Source organism: Oncorhynchus keta, unplaced genomic scaffold, assembly GCF_023373465.1.
Source record: "Oncorhynchus keta strain PuntledgeMale-10-30-2019 unplaced genomic scaffold, Oket_V2 Un_scaffold_584_pilon_pilon, whole genome shotgun sequence".
Lineage (NCBI taxonomy): Eukaryota > Metazoa > Chordata > Actinopteri > Salmoniformes > Salmonidae > Oncorhynchus > Oncorhynchus keta.
This window is the reverse complement of record NW_026290969.1, coordinates 1,120,305-1,136,918: the sequence shown is the minus strand read 5'-3', so window position 1 is coordinate 1,136,918 and position 16,614 is coordinate 1,120,305. Positions and strand designations below refer to the sequence as shown.

At 42.3% G+C, this 16,614-nt stretch overlaps 1 protein-coding gene across 3 annotated transcripts in view; it reads right to left on the bottom strand.

Moving 5' to 3' along the window:
- The window catches only part of LOC118361428 (proline-rich transmembrane protein 3-like), a 34,977-nt gene that overhangs the window by 9,552 nt on the left and 8,811 nt on the right, over positions 1-16,614 (bottom strand). For all 3 annotated transcript variants that reach the window (XM_035741365.2, XM_035741364.2, XM_035741366.2), the window contains exons 2-3: positions 3,929-4,840; positions 1,757-2,080 (exon numbers count right to left, since the gene is read on the bottom strand). In XM_035741365.2, coding sequence (XP_035597258.1) covers positions 1,757-2,080; positions 3,929-4,757 — 1,153 coding nt within the window. In that variant the 5' untranslated portion in view covers positions 4,758-4,840. The remainder of the gene's footprint in view (positions 1-1,756; positions 2,081-3,928; positions 4,841-16,614) is intronic.

Sequence of the window (16,614 nt, the reverse complement as noted above, 5' to 3'; positions counted from 1 at the left end):
CCGTAGTCACGAACCCGGATCCGGTATTGGTAGACTATGAGGTTAACAAAAGGCTAAGCTTGAGAGCTAGCATATTTACTTCATTTCATTTGCGATTTTCATGAATAGTTAACGTTTGCGTTATGGTAATGAGCTTGAGGCTGTATTCACGATCCCGGATCCGGGATGGCTAGAATCAAGAGGTTTTAAGGAGAAGTGGATCTAAAATTCCATGCACAACACTTGTATCTTTTAGCAATGTTTATTATGAGTATTTCTGTAAATTGATGTGGCTCTTTGCAAAATCACCGGATGTTTTGGGACTACTGAAAATAACGTGCCAATGTAAACTGAGATTTTTGATATAAATATGAACTTTATCGAACAAAACATACATGTATTGTGTAACATAAAGTCCTATGAGTGTCACCTGATGAAGATCATCAAAGGTTAGTGATTAATTCTATTTCTGCTTTTTGTGACTCGGTACTGACCTAACAAACTCTACCGTTGTGCTTTCGCAGTAAAGCCTTGTTGAAATCGGACACTGTGGCTGGATTTACAACAAGTGTATCTTTAAAATGGTGTAAAATACTTGTATGTTTGAGGAATTTCTGTTGTTTTGAGGCATAGTCGTTCAGTTTCAGTACACTTCTGGGGACAACAGACCAAATGGAGGGTTGTTTAAACGTGGCTCAAATGTTGTCCTGATAGTATCAAAGAGACCCCACGGGTCATTATTTTCCTTTTCTGTCTGCTTTTCCTCTCCTCTACTTCTTCCTGTTCTCCATCACTCTCTCATCCATCTCGTTTTCATTATTCACCCTGTGTACTTTCTATACCCTTACCAGTCCTTCTGCCTTACTTTATCTTTCACTCACTACCTCCTTACTCTTCTATGTCCTCGCTATCCCCTTCCATTGTTCAAACTCTCAGCGTCACTCTTTAATCCTTTATCTCTTTCTCTTTTTCTTCTTTTCTCTACAATCTTAGAATTGGAAGGAACCCTTGGAGATCCTCAAGGAAGCATGGCTAGTCAATGGTTCATATTTGCACCTTCGGTTAGTTGAGGGTTTATTGGAGGACCCTTTAATGTTTCAATGTAGCATGGCTTAGTAAGGTGTGTGGCTTTCTGATAGATAATTTTTGGCCTACCGTTAAGAGTAAATGTAATTCCTGTTAATCTCTTCAGTTGTATTGTCATATTAAGGTTGAACATTGACCGTTTTGTAGCTTCAATGAGGCTTACAGAGGTTTATGAGTTCCCCAAGTGCCTAGTTAAATACCAAAGTAGGAATATTTACTATATGTAGTCAGCTATGTTAATATTATATTAAAATATGTAATATGCATAAACACTCAAGTGTACAAACTTAACATGATGAACAGGAATTACATTTACTCTAATGGGTGGCCATAAATAATTATCTGAAAGCCACGCCTCCATTCTTCTGATATATTATTAAAAAGATTTAATCGGTGTAGCAACCCAAAAGGTGTTCCAGGCATATATACTTTTAAGAGTGTGCTACATTGTTTCTATGCTCTTCTCTCTGTCCATCTTCCTCTCCTTCCTGCCTGAGTCTACCCTGCGCACATCCACTTTCCATCCCTCTCTCGCCTACTTTGTCTCTGCCTCTTCCCTCCTTTGAGCCTCTTCCAGGAACTTCCAGTAAAAACTCCAGCTGCACAAATAAAAAGGAAACTTAGGCCCAGTCAAAGCGGCTTTTGTTTTCCACCCAGGGAACTACAACACCCAAAAGCCTACTTTCTCTACCTGTCTTGGCCGACTGTTTGGTGGTACTGGTAGTTCTTCCTGGTTCAGTAGCCTTTGTCGGTTGATTGGTTGTGCTTATTGAAGTATTTCTGGGTTCTTCTTTTGTTGTCGTCGTATTGGTTTTAGTTGTGGTGGTTGCTCCTTGTGCTGTGGTACTTGGCTGTTGATTGGTTGAGCTGGGAGTGGTTCCCTGAGGTGCCGCTGACTTTGGCTGATGATTGGTTGAGCCAGGAGTGGTTGCTCTGGGAGATGGTGATGTCACAGTGGAGGTCTGTCCTACTATTGGTCCGTCTGTGGCTGTAGTAGCGTTAGCTGTCATATTACCTGAAGAAAGACACAAGAGACATGAAAGCAGCCCCTCTGCTGACAACTACATACATGTCACTCCAATACTACTCAAAAGTTCTAACAACATGATAAAGAACCACTCAGAGATTATAACACAGTACTCAAGCTCCAGTTATGGATGAACGTCTACTACTCCACTAGTACTTCTACTGTAGGTTAAAACATATTCCTCTGAAACTACACTAACAGTCTCATTCAATGATTTTTTAAATGTATTTGTACTATATTCTACATTGTAGAGTAATAGTGAAGACATCACAACTATGGAATCATGTAGTAACCAAAAAAGTGTTAAACAAATCAAAATCTATTTTATATTTGAGATTCTTCAACGTAGCCACCCTTTGTGGAATTTCTTTCCTTCTTAACGCATTTGAGCCAATCAGTTGTATTGTCACAAGGTAGGGGTGGTATACAGAAGATAGCCCTATTTGGTAAAAGATTAAAATATATTTTTGATTCTTCAAAGTAGCCACCCTTTGCCTTGATGACAGCTTTGAACACTCTTGGCATTCTCTCAACCAGCTTCATGAGGAATGCTTTTCCAACAGTCTTGAAGGAGTACCCACATATGCTGAGCACTTGTTGGCTGCTTTTCCTTCATTCTGCGGACCAACTCATCCCAAACCATCTCAATTGGGTTGAGGTCAGGTGATTGTGGAGGTGACCTGGTCATCTGATGAAACACTCCATCACTCTCCTTCTTGGTCAAATAAACCTGGAGGTGTGTTTTGGGTCAGTGTCTTGTTGGAAAAACAATGATAGTCCCACTAAGCGCAAACCAGATGGCATGGCATATCGCTGCAGAATGCTGTGGTAACCATGCTGGTTAAGTGTGCCTTGAATTCGAAATAAATCACTGACAGTGTCACCAGCAAAGCAACCCACACCATCACACCTCCTCCTTCATGCTTCATGGTGGGAACCACACATGCAGAGATCATCCGTTCACCTACTCTACGTCTTACAAAGACACGGCGGTTGGAACCAAAAATCTCACATTTGGACTCATCAGACCAAAGGACAGATTTCCACCGGTCTAATGTCCTTTGCTCGTGTTTCTTGGCCCTAAGCAAGTCCCTTTTTCTTACTGGTGTCCTTTAGTAGTGGTTTCTTTGCAGCAACTTGACCATGAAATTCATGCAGGCTCCTCTGAACAGTTGATGTTGAGATGTGTCTGTCAGTGAAACTCTGAAGCATTTATTGGGGATGCAATCTGAGATGCAGTTAATAACAGAGTTCTGAGGCTGGTAACTCAAATGACCTTATCCTCTGCAGCAGAGGTAACTCTGGGTTTTCCTTTCCTGTGGCGGTCCTCATGAGAGCCAGTTTTATCATAGTGCTTGATGGTTTTTGCAACTGCACTTGAAGAAACTTCAAAGTCCTTGAAATTTTCCAGATTGACTAACCTTTATGTCTTAAAGTAATGATGGCCTGTTATTATGGCCTGTTAGGCTGTTATTGCCATAATATGGACTTGGTATTTTACCAAATAGGGCTATCTTCTGTATACCACAGAATGCATTAAGGAAAGAAATTCTACAAATTAACTTTTAACAAGGCATACCTGTTAATTGAAGTGCATTCCAGGTGACTACCTCATGAAGCTGGTTGAGAGAATGCCAAGAGTGTGCAAAGCTGTCATCAAGGCAAAGGGTGGCTACTTTGAAGAATCTTAAATATAACACTTTTTTGGTTCCTACATGATTCCATATGTGTTATTTCATAGTTTTGATATCTTCACTGTTACTCTACAACGTAGACAATAGTCTAAATAAACTTTTGACTGGTACTGTACATATAAGTTTATCTTTAGGTACTCACCTGTCACTACTCCTCCACAGACTGTTGACACCACGGTGACGACTGTCAATCTTATGTCAGGTGACTGTGTGGAAAGAATTGTTTTGGCTGTTGTCAGGGCAGATAGGCGGGGCTGGACAGTGGGGCTGACCGTCGGGGTCATCTGTGCTTCGGCCATCTTGGATGATGGCCCTCCGCTGAAAGCCGTCTGAGCCTGTGGCCGGAACTGTGCCATTCCATCTGACGTTGTCAAGGCAACCGGTGACTCTTTCTTCACAACAGCCATCACTGTAGGGACAAATTCACTTCCTGATCCAGTCATCTGCCAATCATCTACATCCTTTGGTACAATTGGTCCATCAGATTCCCTGCCCCCTGATGTCACTGGCTCAGCACCTGAGAATTTGGTGGGTGGGAGCGCGGTTGGTCCCTTTGCAGATGCAACCCCACTTGGTTCTGGGGTTACCATAGTACCTGTCCTAGCCTCAACAGAAGTGGACTGGCTTTGGGCAGACCCAATGTTGAGTTTCTGAGAGGGGGAATGGGATTGACTGAGGTCTATAGTTCTAGTCTGTGTTGTGGGAGTGCCCATTTCCCCCCCACCCTGTCCCAGGTCAGAGCCCCCTTCCCCCCTACCGCCTCCCTCTGTGGGCCAATCCGTGTTGATCACTCTGACAGACCCGTCGCTCCGACCTCTGGGACGAGAGGAGGGCAGACTGGGTTTGAGGGATGGAGTGATGACAGGGTCTGGAAGAGAGGAGGATGAGGAGGAGGAGCTGACGATCACCTGGCCAGAAGAGGGATGGAGAGAGGAGAGGAGGAGGAGGGTGAGGATGGATGCAGTGGCCATGGTCTGGCTGTTGAGGGTAATGATTTCTACAGTCCCTCTATTTGTCTTTCCATCAGTCTGTCACACCATCCTCATACTGGGCTCTGTAGACACAGACAGAACAAAGAATGATGGATGAGGTTAACTCAGTATAGGAGTGAATATTATAACATGCGCGCCACGGCCTTTGGATGCGGGGAATAAAATGTAAAATGTCACTTCCGCAGAGCACACATGATTTCCTCTCCATATTTCCTTTACACATTAACTTCGTACAGCTCTCGGGGACCACACATGAAACCACATAAGCAGCATACACAAATGAATGAATGAATGAATGAATGAATGAATGAAATAACATATTTCTTTTAATCTCCAGTTGGCAACCCATTCCTTACGGGATTAATTGAAAAACATTTTGGGCTGTCCCCGACTAAAAAATAATCTTTGTCGACCAAAAGTCGTCTGTTCTTTCGACCTGAATTGATTGCTGGACATTTTTAAATGTGTATTTTTCCATATATAGACAATCCTCTCCACACAGTCACCTGACATTCCATATAGACTATGTGTTTTTATAAAATCAACTACATGCATTGAGCTTGTCTGATGCTTAAAGTTTGCGGTTTGATGAAATAAGACAAATGCCTCAAGAGGGCACCAGATAACACCCCCAAAAAAAAAAAAAAAAAAACTGACCCAGCTATTCTCCTGATTCTGCATTACTCTCCTGAAGTTGTCAGTAATCGGCTACATGGGGAGTCGGCAACTTTTTTCATGTTCAATTCCCATTTATATTGTCATTTCTACCGATCTGCGTGTTATGGTTTTCATATGCACATTTTCGTGAAACAGTTTAATTTAATTTATAATAACATCTTCATATTTCAAAATCATTGTCATGTGGTCAATCGAAATTCTATCCAAATCTAAGTGAAAATGACACAAACCTAAAAAGTAACATCTATTGCCATTTGCCAACTATGTAAAAATAGCCATACATAAAGCCAACAAATAAAAATAGCAGCCTGCAGGTAGAAAATATCCTGATAAAAATAAATATCCTATAAATCTCATTGGCTACACATGGCCTGTCTGCAACAAACTTGAAACATTGTATCAACTATAAGTCGCTCTGGATAAGAGCGTCTGCTAAATGACTTAAATGTAAATGTAAATGTAACTATTAAGTTGGGTCCAGCCTGAAGCTTGCACTAGTGAACTTGCTACATTGTAAAAAAAAAAATCTGGGCTGTCAGAGTTTCCTGCACCAGTGAGCTCGGGACAGACACCGCTGTAGGCAATTTGCGCAAGGGATAAGAAGCAGTGCTTGACTTGGGCAGGAGCTCACCAGAGCTGAGTACCGGCACCTCAAATTTTCTCCTGCTTGAGCTCCTTTTCCTCTTATAGAATATTATTTCAAAAGTATTGTGGAGTTCCTGCACCTAAATATAAACAGCACCAGTACCCAAAACAAGTACCGGGACCTATTTCCATCCAAGTCAAGCACTGATAAGGTAGGCCTATTTTATGACATTTCCCACTGGATCAGAGCATTACATTTTTACCTTTCACGCTGAGTGGTTATTGAAAGGGAGAGAGAAAGATTTTTGAAATACATTGAGGAACTATTGTCATTCTCAATGGATGTAAAAACAGACATAATTTGCTTGCTGTGAAGAAAACATTACTGTAATGGCAGATTTCCTCTTCGTCTGAAGAGGAGTAAGGATCGAACCAAAATGCAGCGCGGTGAGTGTTCATGACGATTTATTAAAAACGAACTGAACACTGAAATATAAAACAATGTGATGAAAACCGAAACAGTATCGTGTGGCGACAAACACTCACACGGAAACAAACACCCACAAACCAACAGTGAAACCCAGGCTACCTGAAAAGATGCTTGACTATGCATATAATTGACAGCTTTGGAAAGAAAACACTCTGACGTTTCCAAAACTGCAAAGATATTGTCTGTGAGTGCCACAGAACTAATGCTACAGGCGAAACCAAGATTAAATTTCATACAGGAAGTGCCCCAGATTTTGAATGTGCTGTGTTCCAATGTCTCCTTATATGGCTGTGTATGGGTCACGAATGAGCTTAGACTTTCTATCGTTTCCCCAAGGTGTCGACAGCATTGTGATGTATTTGTAGGCAAATCATTGGAAGATTGACCTTAAGAGACTACATCTACCAGGTGGCCGCTTGGTGTCCTCCGTTGCAATTATTGCGTAATCTCCAGCTGCGTGTATTTTTCGTTTGCTTCGAGGAGAAACACAGCTGCCACGAATGATTTATCATCGTAGATATGTGAAAAACACATTGAGGATTGATTCTAAACAACGTTTGCCATGTTTCTGTCGATATTATGGAGTTAATTTGGATAAAAGGTTCGGCGTTGTAGAGACTGCATTTTCAGATTTTTTTCTTAGCCAAACTTGATGAACAAAATGGAGCAATTTCTCCTACACAAGTAATCTTTTTGGAAAAACTGAACATTTGCTATCTAACTGAGAGTCTCCTCATTGAAAACATCCGTTCTTCAAAGGTAAATGATTTTATTTGAATGCTTTTCTTGTTTTTGTGAAAATGTTGCCTGCTGAATGCTAGGCTTAATGCTATGCTAGCTATCAATACTCTTACACAAATGCTTGTGTAGCTATGGTTGAAAAGCATATTTTGAAAATCTGAGATGACAGTGTTGTTAACAAAAGGCGAAGCTTGTGAGTGAATATATTTCTTTCATTTCATTTGCGATTTTCATAAATAGTTAACGCAACGTTATGGTAATGAGCTTGAGGCTATAATTACGCTCCCGGATACGGGATTGCTCGACGCTAGAGGTTAACGTACATACAAAAGACGACACCCTACATAGGGTAATGTTCCCAATCACTGCTCTGGGGGGAAAGAGTGAAAAGGGTGCCTCCTACTGGCCCTCCAACACCACTTCCAGCAGCATCTGGTCTCCCATCCAGGGACCAACCCTGCTTATTTTCAGATGCAAGTCAGCAGTGGGATGCAGGGTGGTAGGCTGATGGTAATAACAAAAGCAAAGGACAATATAAGAACAAGGTGCAATCCTATTACACAGGCTCCAACGCCCGACACGTGGCAGGGGCCACAGTCCATTACGGCTTACAGACGTGATCTTCCCAATGATGCCTCTCTAACAGATGAACTCAATGCATTTTATTACTCTTTGGGCAAAAACAACACAGAGGTATTTACGAGGGCCCCCGCTGACCCAGGGGACTGGGTGATTTTGCTCTCAGAGGCCGACGTGAGTAAGGTTTTTTAACCAGGGCGCTGGCAGGCATATTCACAGTCATTTTCAACCTCTCCTTGTCCCAGTCTGTAATCCCCACGTCTCAAGCTGACCACCATCATTCCTGTTCCCAAGAACTCTAAAGCTACCTGCCACAATGACTACCGCTGTAGCACTCACATCTGTAATCATGAAGTGCTTTGAAAGGCTGTTTGTGGCACACATCAACTTCATCATCCCAAACATCCTAGACCCACTCCAGTTTTCCTACCGCCTCACAGATCCATTGACGATGCAATCTCAATTGCACTCCACACTGCTCTCATCCACCAAGATAAGACTAATACCTATGTGAGAATGCTGTGCATTGACTGCAGCACAGCGTTCAACAACATAGTTCCCTCCAACCTCGCCGCCATACTTGGGACCCTAGGACTGAACACATCTCTCTGCAATTGGATCCTGGACTTCCTGACAGGCTGACCCCAGGTGGTGAGGGGGGTGCGGACATCCCAGTACATCCATAGGGCCAAGCTCCTTGCCATCCAGTACCTCTATATCAGGCGGTGTGAAAGGAAGTAACAGAAAATTGTAACTAATTTCAGGAAACCAGACGTATGTCACGAGTCACGACTTAACAGGAGAGGCATTTGAACGTTTATTTACATTTTTTATCAAAATGCGTTTTTTGGCAGAAATGCCTTCTTGAACATTTGAACTTTCATGTGCCTTAATAACAAACTAGTATGCCATCTGTAAATATGAATAAAGTTGTTAAATTAATAGACTCGTTTGGTTTAGCCACAGAAAGACAGGAACCTTCCCGCTAGCCATGATTGGCTGAGATAATGAATGGGCTGGACATGCCGAGAGATGAGTTTTGGATTGGTCTGCCGTCTTCCGTCTTTAAGATTAGCTGCAGTTTTTTCTAAAGATACATGGAGAACTGCAAATGTGTTGCTACTGCTCTCCATAACATTTCTGCCCTGAATTTATCAGGCGCTATCAACAAAGGTCAGTGCGAAAAGGTTGTAATGGACTACATTCAGGAGGATGATCGTACCATGCTGGCTTCTCTGACTCTGAAAATGAATCAGACCATGTGAACCTGAGTGACTTGACATAACGGGACATGCAAGCTGTACAAACTAAATGGAAACGACAGGATGTTTTATTTAATGAAAGGGGTGGCAGTCTGTGGTGAAGCGTTCATCCATGTATACGGGTAAGAGTCTAGCTACAACACGCCTGACTCTCCTCCACCAGTCATACAAGAAGAATGGTCTAATGTCTCCCATCAAAAAAGAGAGCTGGCCCAAGCAAGCACTTGTTCAGAGTGAGCGGTCTGTCTACCAGAAGATGGTTGCTGACTGCAAGACCACCTGTCAAGACCTGCAGTTGTCTTGCTTGCTGGTTCAGTAGGGGCCCCCAGAGACATCAGGATGCATTACAGCTTTGATTTCCTCCTTTATACTGATTAAGGACAGAGATGGAGAGATACACACAATATATAATTGGGAAGTAAGCAAATACCTTTCACCGAGCTGTGTAAAGACAGACTGACAGGGGTGAGACAATACATTTTATTTATCTTTATGTTCTTTTGTTGTTTCCAGGTGGACTGTCCTTCTGACCCTATACAGCCAGGTCCCATCTCCTTTTTAAATCCTCACTAGTGTGGCTTGTTTGGTGTCTGCTGTGAAGGAATACCACAACAAGTCAACTACTTGATTGATGAAGGCATGTCATCCAGCAAAGGTAGCCGCCCAGTCATCAACTACATGCGCTATTTCTTCACCAACTACGGAGTTGGGGAAACACATGTGGACCTGAATTGTGATAACTGCAGTGGCCAAAACAAGAACAAGTTTGTGCTCTGGTATTGTGCCTGGCGGACCATGCACAAGCTCCACCACAGTCTGGACCTTCAGTTCCTGATCACAAGCTTGTCTCCGACTGGTGCTTCGGCCTCATCAAGCAGCACTTCAGAAAGACCAGAGTGACCACTTTGACTTTGTCTGAGATTGCTGGTGTTGTGAAGCACAGCACTGAGACGGGTCAACATCCCACAGCTGGTTGGACTGGAGGATGGCACGGTGCTGGTTGAAAGCTATGGATGGCAACAACACCCGACTCTGTACATTAGGCCGCTGCTATAGATCTAGCAGTACCAGCACTTCAGGTGAATATCATTTTTATTGCATTGTATGAGGTTATTATTATTATCTAACCTTGGGTGGTGAATTGATGTTATGCAAGGTTGTAATGTCTTCTCTATGTTTTTTTGTTATTTCCTGTTTTACAGCTTCGATGCTCTGGAGCCTGGTGTTGTTGTCGCCAAAGAGTGTTCAGACTCAGTCAAGACCAAGTTTCAGCTGCTGTGCAACGCTGACATCCTTCCTGTCATAGATGGTCTGCCTGTACAAGCACCACCTGGACTGGACAGAGCTAGACAAACTTATATTTTTGAGAAGTGTAAGAGCAATTACAAGATTATGTTATAATATTGTTATTGAATCAAATGGTTGTTTTATGCAAGAGAATAATGGGTTGCTAGAACACTCATCTGGGTGTGTTCTACTGAGGATGGGCCTCTGGGAGTTTCAACACTGACAGGAGATTTACGATGTCTTTTGGGTGATAAAACCTAAAGAGACTGCATTCCAGAGCATGAGTTAATGTTTCTGTTCTATATGGTACCAGGGAGAGATGACACCAGGGCCAGACCCTGGTTTTTACACAATGAAAATAGTTTTACAGCAGATACTGTCTGCTGTGAATTATAAGTATCTTTCATACAAATCTTAACCTTGTGACCCATTCCATATATCTGTTGTTTGTCATGTAGACTGAAGGGGGTGTATATTGGCTAGAAAATACCTTTACACCTTTATCTCGGGGCTCTCAACGAATCACCTAAGAGTGCAACGAAGAGGCTATAGGCTATTTTGCAACGAAGAGGCTATAGACATCACATACCCTGCACCAAAGTCAAGGGCAGGACAGAAACAGGCTCTCCAAATACAGATTCCATTGTTCATGTGTGGTTCGGATGGACCAGTTCATCACTAGGGACGAGTTCCCAGTCATCAGCACTATCTGCAGTGCCTCTATTCACATGACTCTCTCATAACACACACACGCCATACGTTGTTGCGAATATTTTTTTTTTTATACAGCTGCTCAGCCACTTTACCCCTGATTGTATGCATATTGTCATGTATTGTCATATTATGTCTTGTTCCTGTTCTTTCTCTTCACTCCGTCTCCCTCTGCTGGTCGTATTAGGTTACCTTCTCTTCCTCTCCTTCCCCCAGCTGTTCCTCATCTTCTCTAACTACCTCGTTCACCCTTTTCCCACCTGTTCCCTTTTTCCCTCTGATTAGGTCTCTATTTCTCTCTCTGTTCCTGCTTCTGTCTTTGTCAGATTCTCGTTTGAGTTTCTCATGCCAGAACCAAACTATCGTCTTGTTTGCTTCACCCTTGTCCCGTCCTGTCGGAATCTACCTGTTCATCTGATGCTACGTGTGATCAGGTACCTCTGTCCTCTACGACCCGCGCCTACCCAGAGAGACCAGCAGTCTGTCGCCGCTCACCCAGCTATTCTCCTCTGCTGCTAAGAAGGGGACTCTAACCCAGCTACTCTCCTCTGCTGCTAAGAAGGGGACTCTTCTGTAATTATCAGAAGGTGTCATGTTTTGTCATATATTGTCTTGTCCTTGTGCTTTCCCTTCTGTTCGTTTCCCCCTGCTGGTCTTATTAGGTTCGTTCCCTTTTTCTATCCCTCTCTCTCCCCCTCCCTCTCTCTCTTCTCTCTATCGTTCCGTTCCTGCTCCCAGCTGTTCCTCATTCTCCTAACTCACTCATTTACTCTTTTCACACCTGTCCCCTATTTTGCCCTCTGATTAGAGCCCTATTTCTCCCCTTGTTTTCCGCTTCTGTCCTTGTCGGATCCTTGTATGATGTTCGCTGTGCTGTGTCCTTGTCTCGCCCTGTCGTGTTTTGTCTCCTTCAGATGCTGCGTGTGAGCAGGTGTCTTAGTCTGCTACGGTCGGTGCCTTCCCGAAGCAACCTGCAGTCAATGGTCGAGTCTCCAGTCAGTCCTCGTTACTACGAGTGGATTTAAGTTTTTTCCTGTTTTGTTTTCTTCTTGATTTTTCCAGGATTATTACTTTTGTCATATACTGGAATAAAGACTCTGTTTTCGTTAAGTCGCTTTTGGGTCCTCATTCACCAGCATAACAGAAGGACTTTATGATTCATTTGTCGCCCTCTCTGCGGGTTGTCTATTTTGCCATTATATACATCTGAAGAGGATCTATGTCTTCCCTGTGTTTTGACATTAAAGGACTCTGTATTTGTTAAACCGCTTTTGGGTCCTCACTCACGTGCATTACACATATAAATAGCTCATCTATGTTACAACTCCCACCAAAGGTGGCTCCTCTTCCTGTTCGGGCGGCGCCTGGTCGTCGTCACCAGTCTATTAGCTGCCACGATCCCCTTTTCCTTTTCTGTTAGTTTTGTCTTATTGGTTACACCTGTTTCTTGTTTGGGTTTTGGTTAGGGCTATTTAAGCCGGTTATGCCCGCCTGCTCTTGTTCCTCTGTTCGATTTTGTGGATGTGCATTGTTCTTATTTTCTCCTGACTTTTTGGGTCCTGGTTTTGGCGTGACCGTTTCTGTACCGGAATAAATACGATTGTCCTAAACCCTCTGCTCTCTGCGCCTGACTCCGCACCCACTACTCCTAGAAGTCCTGACAATCTATCACTGATATCGTTATTGAGATTGTTCTTGTACAGACTGTATATTATTTTGTTCTTTCTACTGGCATCGACACTTGTTCTTTTTTCTTTATATTGACAGTATCTATTTTCGATATTGCTACTATGCAAGTAACCATTTGTGACCCGTTTCAGGAAACTAGGCGTATATCGTGGGTCACTACTTTGCAGGAGAGCCGTTCTAATGCAAAACATTTTTCTTATCAAAATGTGTTTTTTGGCAGAAATTCCTTCTTGAACATCTGAACTTTCATGTGCCTTAATAACAAACTTGTAAGCCATCTATAAATACAAATACAATTGTTAAATTACGAGCCTAGTTGGTTTAGCCACAGAAAAAGTCAGCAACCTTCCCGCTAGCCATGATTGGCTGAGATAATGAGTGGGCTGGACATGCTGAGAGATGAGTTTGGATTGGTCTGCCATATAGCATGCTTCTGTCTTTTTGATCTGCTCAGTTTGTCTAGGTAGTCCTGTGTAACGTGGCTTTTTAAAAATGTATTGTGTGGTAAAACTGCATAAGTGTTGCTCTCTACTTTCTGGATGACATCTTCAAACTAAGGGCAACCATGGCATCTGACAGGAGACGCGTCTATCCATGAATGATGTATACGGGTAAGATAGTCTAGCTAGCTACATTTTCAGATATTACAAGTTTCTAATTTTGACAGAAAGTGGTTTATTTCAAGTTAAAGTGTACTGTTAGCTAGCTAGCTAATGTTTTGTGTATGATCATATTTTTTATATTTCAGAGCCATTTGCTTGGCTAGCTATAGAGTAATGTTAGCTAGCTAACATTTAACCTGGTTGGTTACCTACCTGCAGATTCATGCTGGGTAGTAACGTCATGAGTCGGGATTATGGTTCATTGTTTACCTAGCTAGCTAGCTAACATTAGCTGGCTGGCTTGCTAGCTAATGTTACGTGTATGAACGTATTATTCGTATCTCAGAGCAATTTGCTTGGCTAGCTATAGCCTAATGTTAGCTAGCTAACATTGAAGCTGGTTGGTTAGCTACCTGCAGATTCATGCAGGGTAGTAACATCATAAATTGGGATTATGGTTCATTGTTTATCTAGCTAGCAAGCTACATGTCTTAACAAAAGACTGTGCAAGTAACCATTTCGGGTGCGTTTGTAAATTCAGTCTGGCCATCAACTCCGATTTCAGAGCACTCTCACCTGAGTGTGCCGGAGTGCAGAATAACTGATGAATTTACAAACGCTCAACACCTGTTCAATATAGCCAGTGTCAGTGAATGTATGCAAAAAAATGGCATTCAATTGTTACCAGCAGCACAGTTACATTCACAAATGCTTGGGATAACAGGAAAACAACCTAACCAGCTCTGCTAGGGCGAGTAAAATGTTAAGAGTGGGGTGTTTTCTCATTTGTGTCTGGAAATAACTAGCAACCTATCCAGTGTTAGCCAGTTAGCTTGGGTGCTTGACTGCCATTGTGCGGTCAGAACGTTCTGATCAACCTTACTCATCGGCCAGACGGTCCAGTGTGCGCTCTGAACACTCAGAGCGAAACACTCTGAATTTACGAACAGACAATCTGACAGCACAGTTGCAGTCACCAACGCTCTGAATAACATAACAGCCTAACCAGCTCTGCTAGGGCGAGAATGTTCAGTGAACTGTTCTCTCAGTTGTGTCTGGAGGTAGCTAGCACGTTAGCTTAGGTGCTTGACTCCTGTTGTTAGTACAGAACACGCAGATCAACCCTTAAAGAGATGGGTTGGGCTAAAGTTTAAGATGGTGTGAACGATGCTGAATGGGTGTAGACAAAGAAGGGCTCTCCAGTAGTACTACCAAAACATTCAAAGGCCATTTTCCCAAAAGTGAGTTTACAAGTTTATCAACGTTCAAAGCAGAACTATGTTCCCATTGTTCCGCAAATACAGTGTATGATGTACTATTCTGCCCTTGAGTTGCGTTCCCATGCAAAACTAGACATATAGCTAACAACTAAGTCTTCAATAAAACTCCCAAGGCGTGACTTTTCTTGAATGAATATATTGAAAATGTTTATGTTGTGAAACTGCAAAATACAGAAAAGAATATACTTTAGTGTTCAATTCACACCGACATACTGTAGCTGTACATTAAACAGTTGCATAAATACAAAGCACGCGCTAAGGTACCATGCATCTGGCATGATGCCAAACCATATCGCTAATTGTTAACCATATGGTAATTGGCTCCTTTCATTACTCTAATAATGTATAACCATCTATGTAGAATAACAAAGCATATTACACTAGAAACAGTAACAAAACTACAGTATTGTATATTTTACAATTCGTTTGCATGACGCATGAGCAAAGTAATACAGCTAACGACATACATTAAAGGCATTGCAATTTGTGAGTAAATGCAACCAACATTGATATTTAAGCAACTATCAATAACAAGATTATCATCATTAGCTAAATGCTTGAATCGAACTTACAAACAAATATTTTTCCAAGGCTGAAGCGTGACAAGAAATAACTACATTGAAAGACCTGCACCGTAGCGTTGTTTGTAGCTGCTTCTATGCGTGCAAAACAAATTCTGAACTTCCCGTTTGCGTTGTCTTTCTAAGTACCAGAAAGCGCCACTAGGGGGCAAATAACACCATTGAACACAATGAAAATCCAATTTAACCATTGTAATAAAATAATATGTTACCTTCTAACAGGATGGCAGCACATGTACCATTTTGTAGCTCTGTGTCTCTGCTTTATCCGATGTAAAAAATAAAAAATCTGATTTTGCTACATAAGACCGAATCAAGACAGTTGGTCACAATTGTTAGACCCCAGCCACCCAAGCTGTTCTCTCTGCTTCCAAACGGCAATGGTACTGGAGCATCAAGTCTCCCACCAACAGGCTCCCGAACGAACAGCTTCTACCCCCAAGCCAAAAGATTGCTAAACAGCTAACAAATCTGCAATGACCCTTCTATTGAATTTTTGTACTCTCTCTATGCACACACACATTTGCTCTCACAGACATAACACACACATTCATACTGACTCTACATACAATCATCATACATACTGCTGCTACTCTGTTGATCATATATCCTGATGCGTAGTCACCTTACCCCTATACATACAAACATTATTGGGCACAGACAACAGCACAAAGGGCATGAAGGTAGACACAGCAATACATTACACAAAACAGCCACAACTGTCAGTAAGAGTGTCCATGATTGAGTGTTTGAATGAAGTGATTGTTTGTTGCAGCTCGTTCCAGTCGCTAGCTGTGGCGAACTGAAAAAAGGAGCGACCCAGCGATGTGACCCGAGCTTACTTTCTCGCGTTCTTCTTATTTCTACTTCTCGTGTGTTTTGTTCTAGTTTACTTTTTAATAAAATTGTTATAGTACTACTGCATTGGAAGCAATAAAGGTTTTTCACTGACAATAAAAATGTGAAACTTGTGTGTGTACCTATATAGAGTGGTGTTTATAGCTGTTCTGCTGTGCTGACTCAGAGGGCAGGTCACTGAATTCTTCCAGAGGCTTAAGCGGCACGACACCAGCACACACACAGAGGGGTGTGGTGTATAGTTACAGTGAGTCATGACACACAAACAAACAATGAAATGTGTACACACACACACAGACCGGACCTTAGCCTGCAATTTAAATTGCATAATGCAGAAAGCCTGCATAATGACCAGAGCAAAGGAACAAAATTGGTTTCACTCCTCCAATGCAGATGAGCACTACTGTGTCTCTCTATTTGTATCCCTTTATATCTTATTGGCTCCTTGTATGTCTCTTTCTCTCAGCCTCTGACACAATACCTATCATCTCTC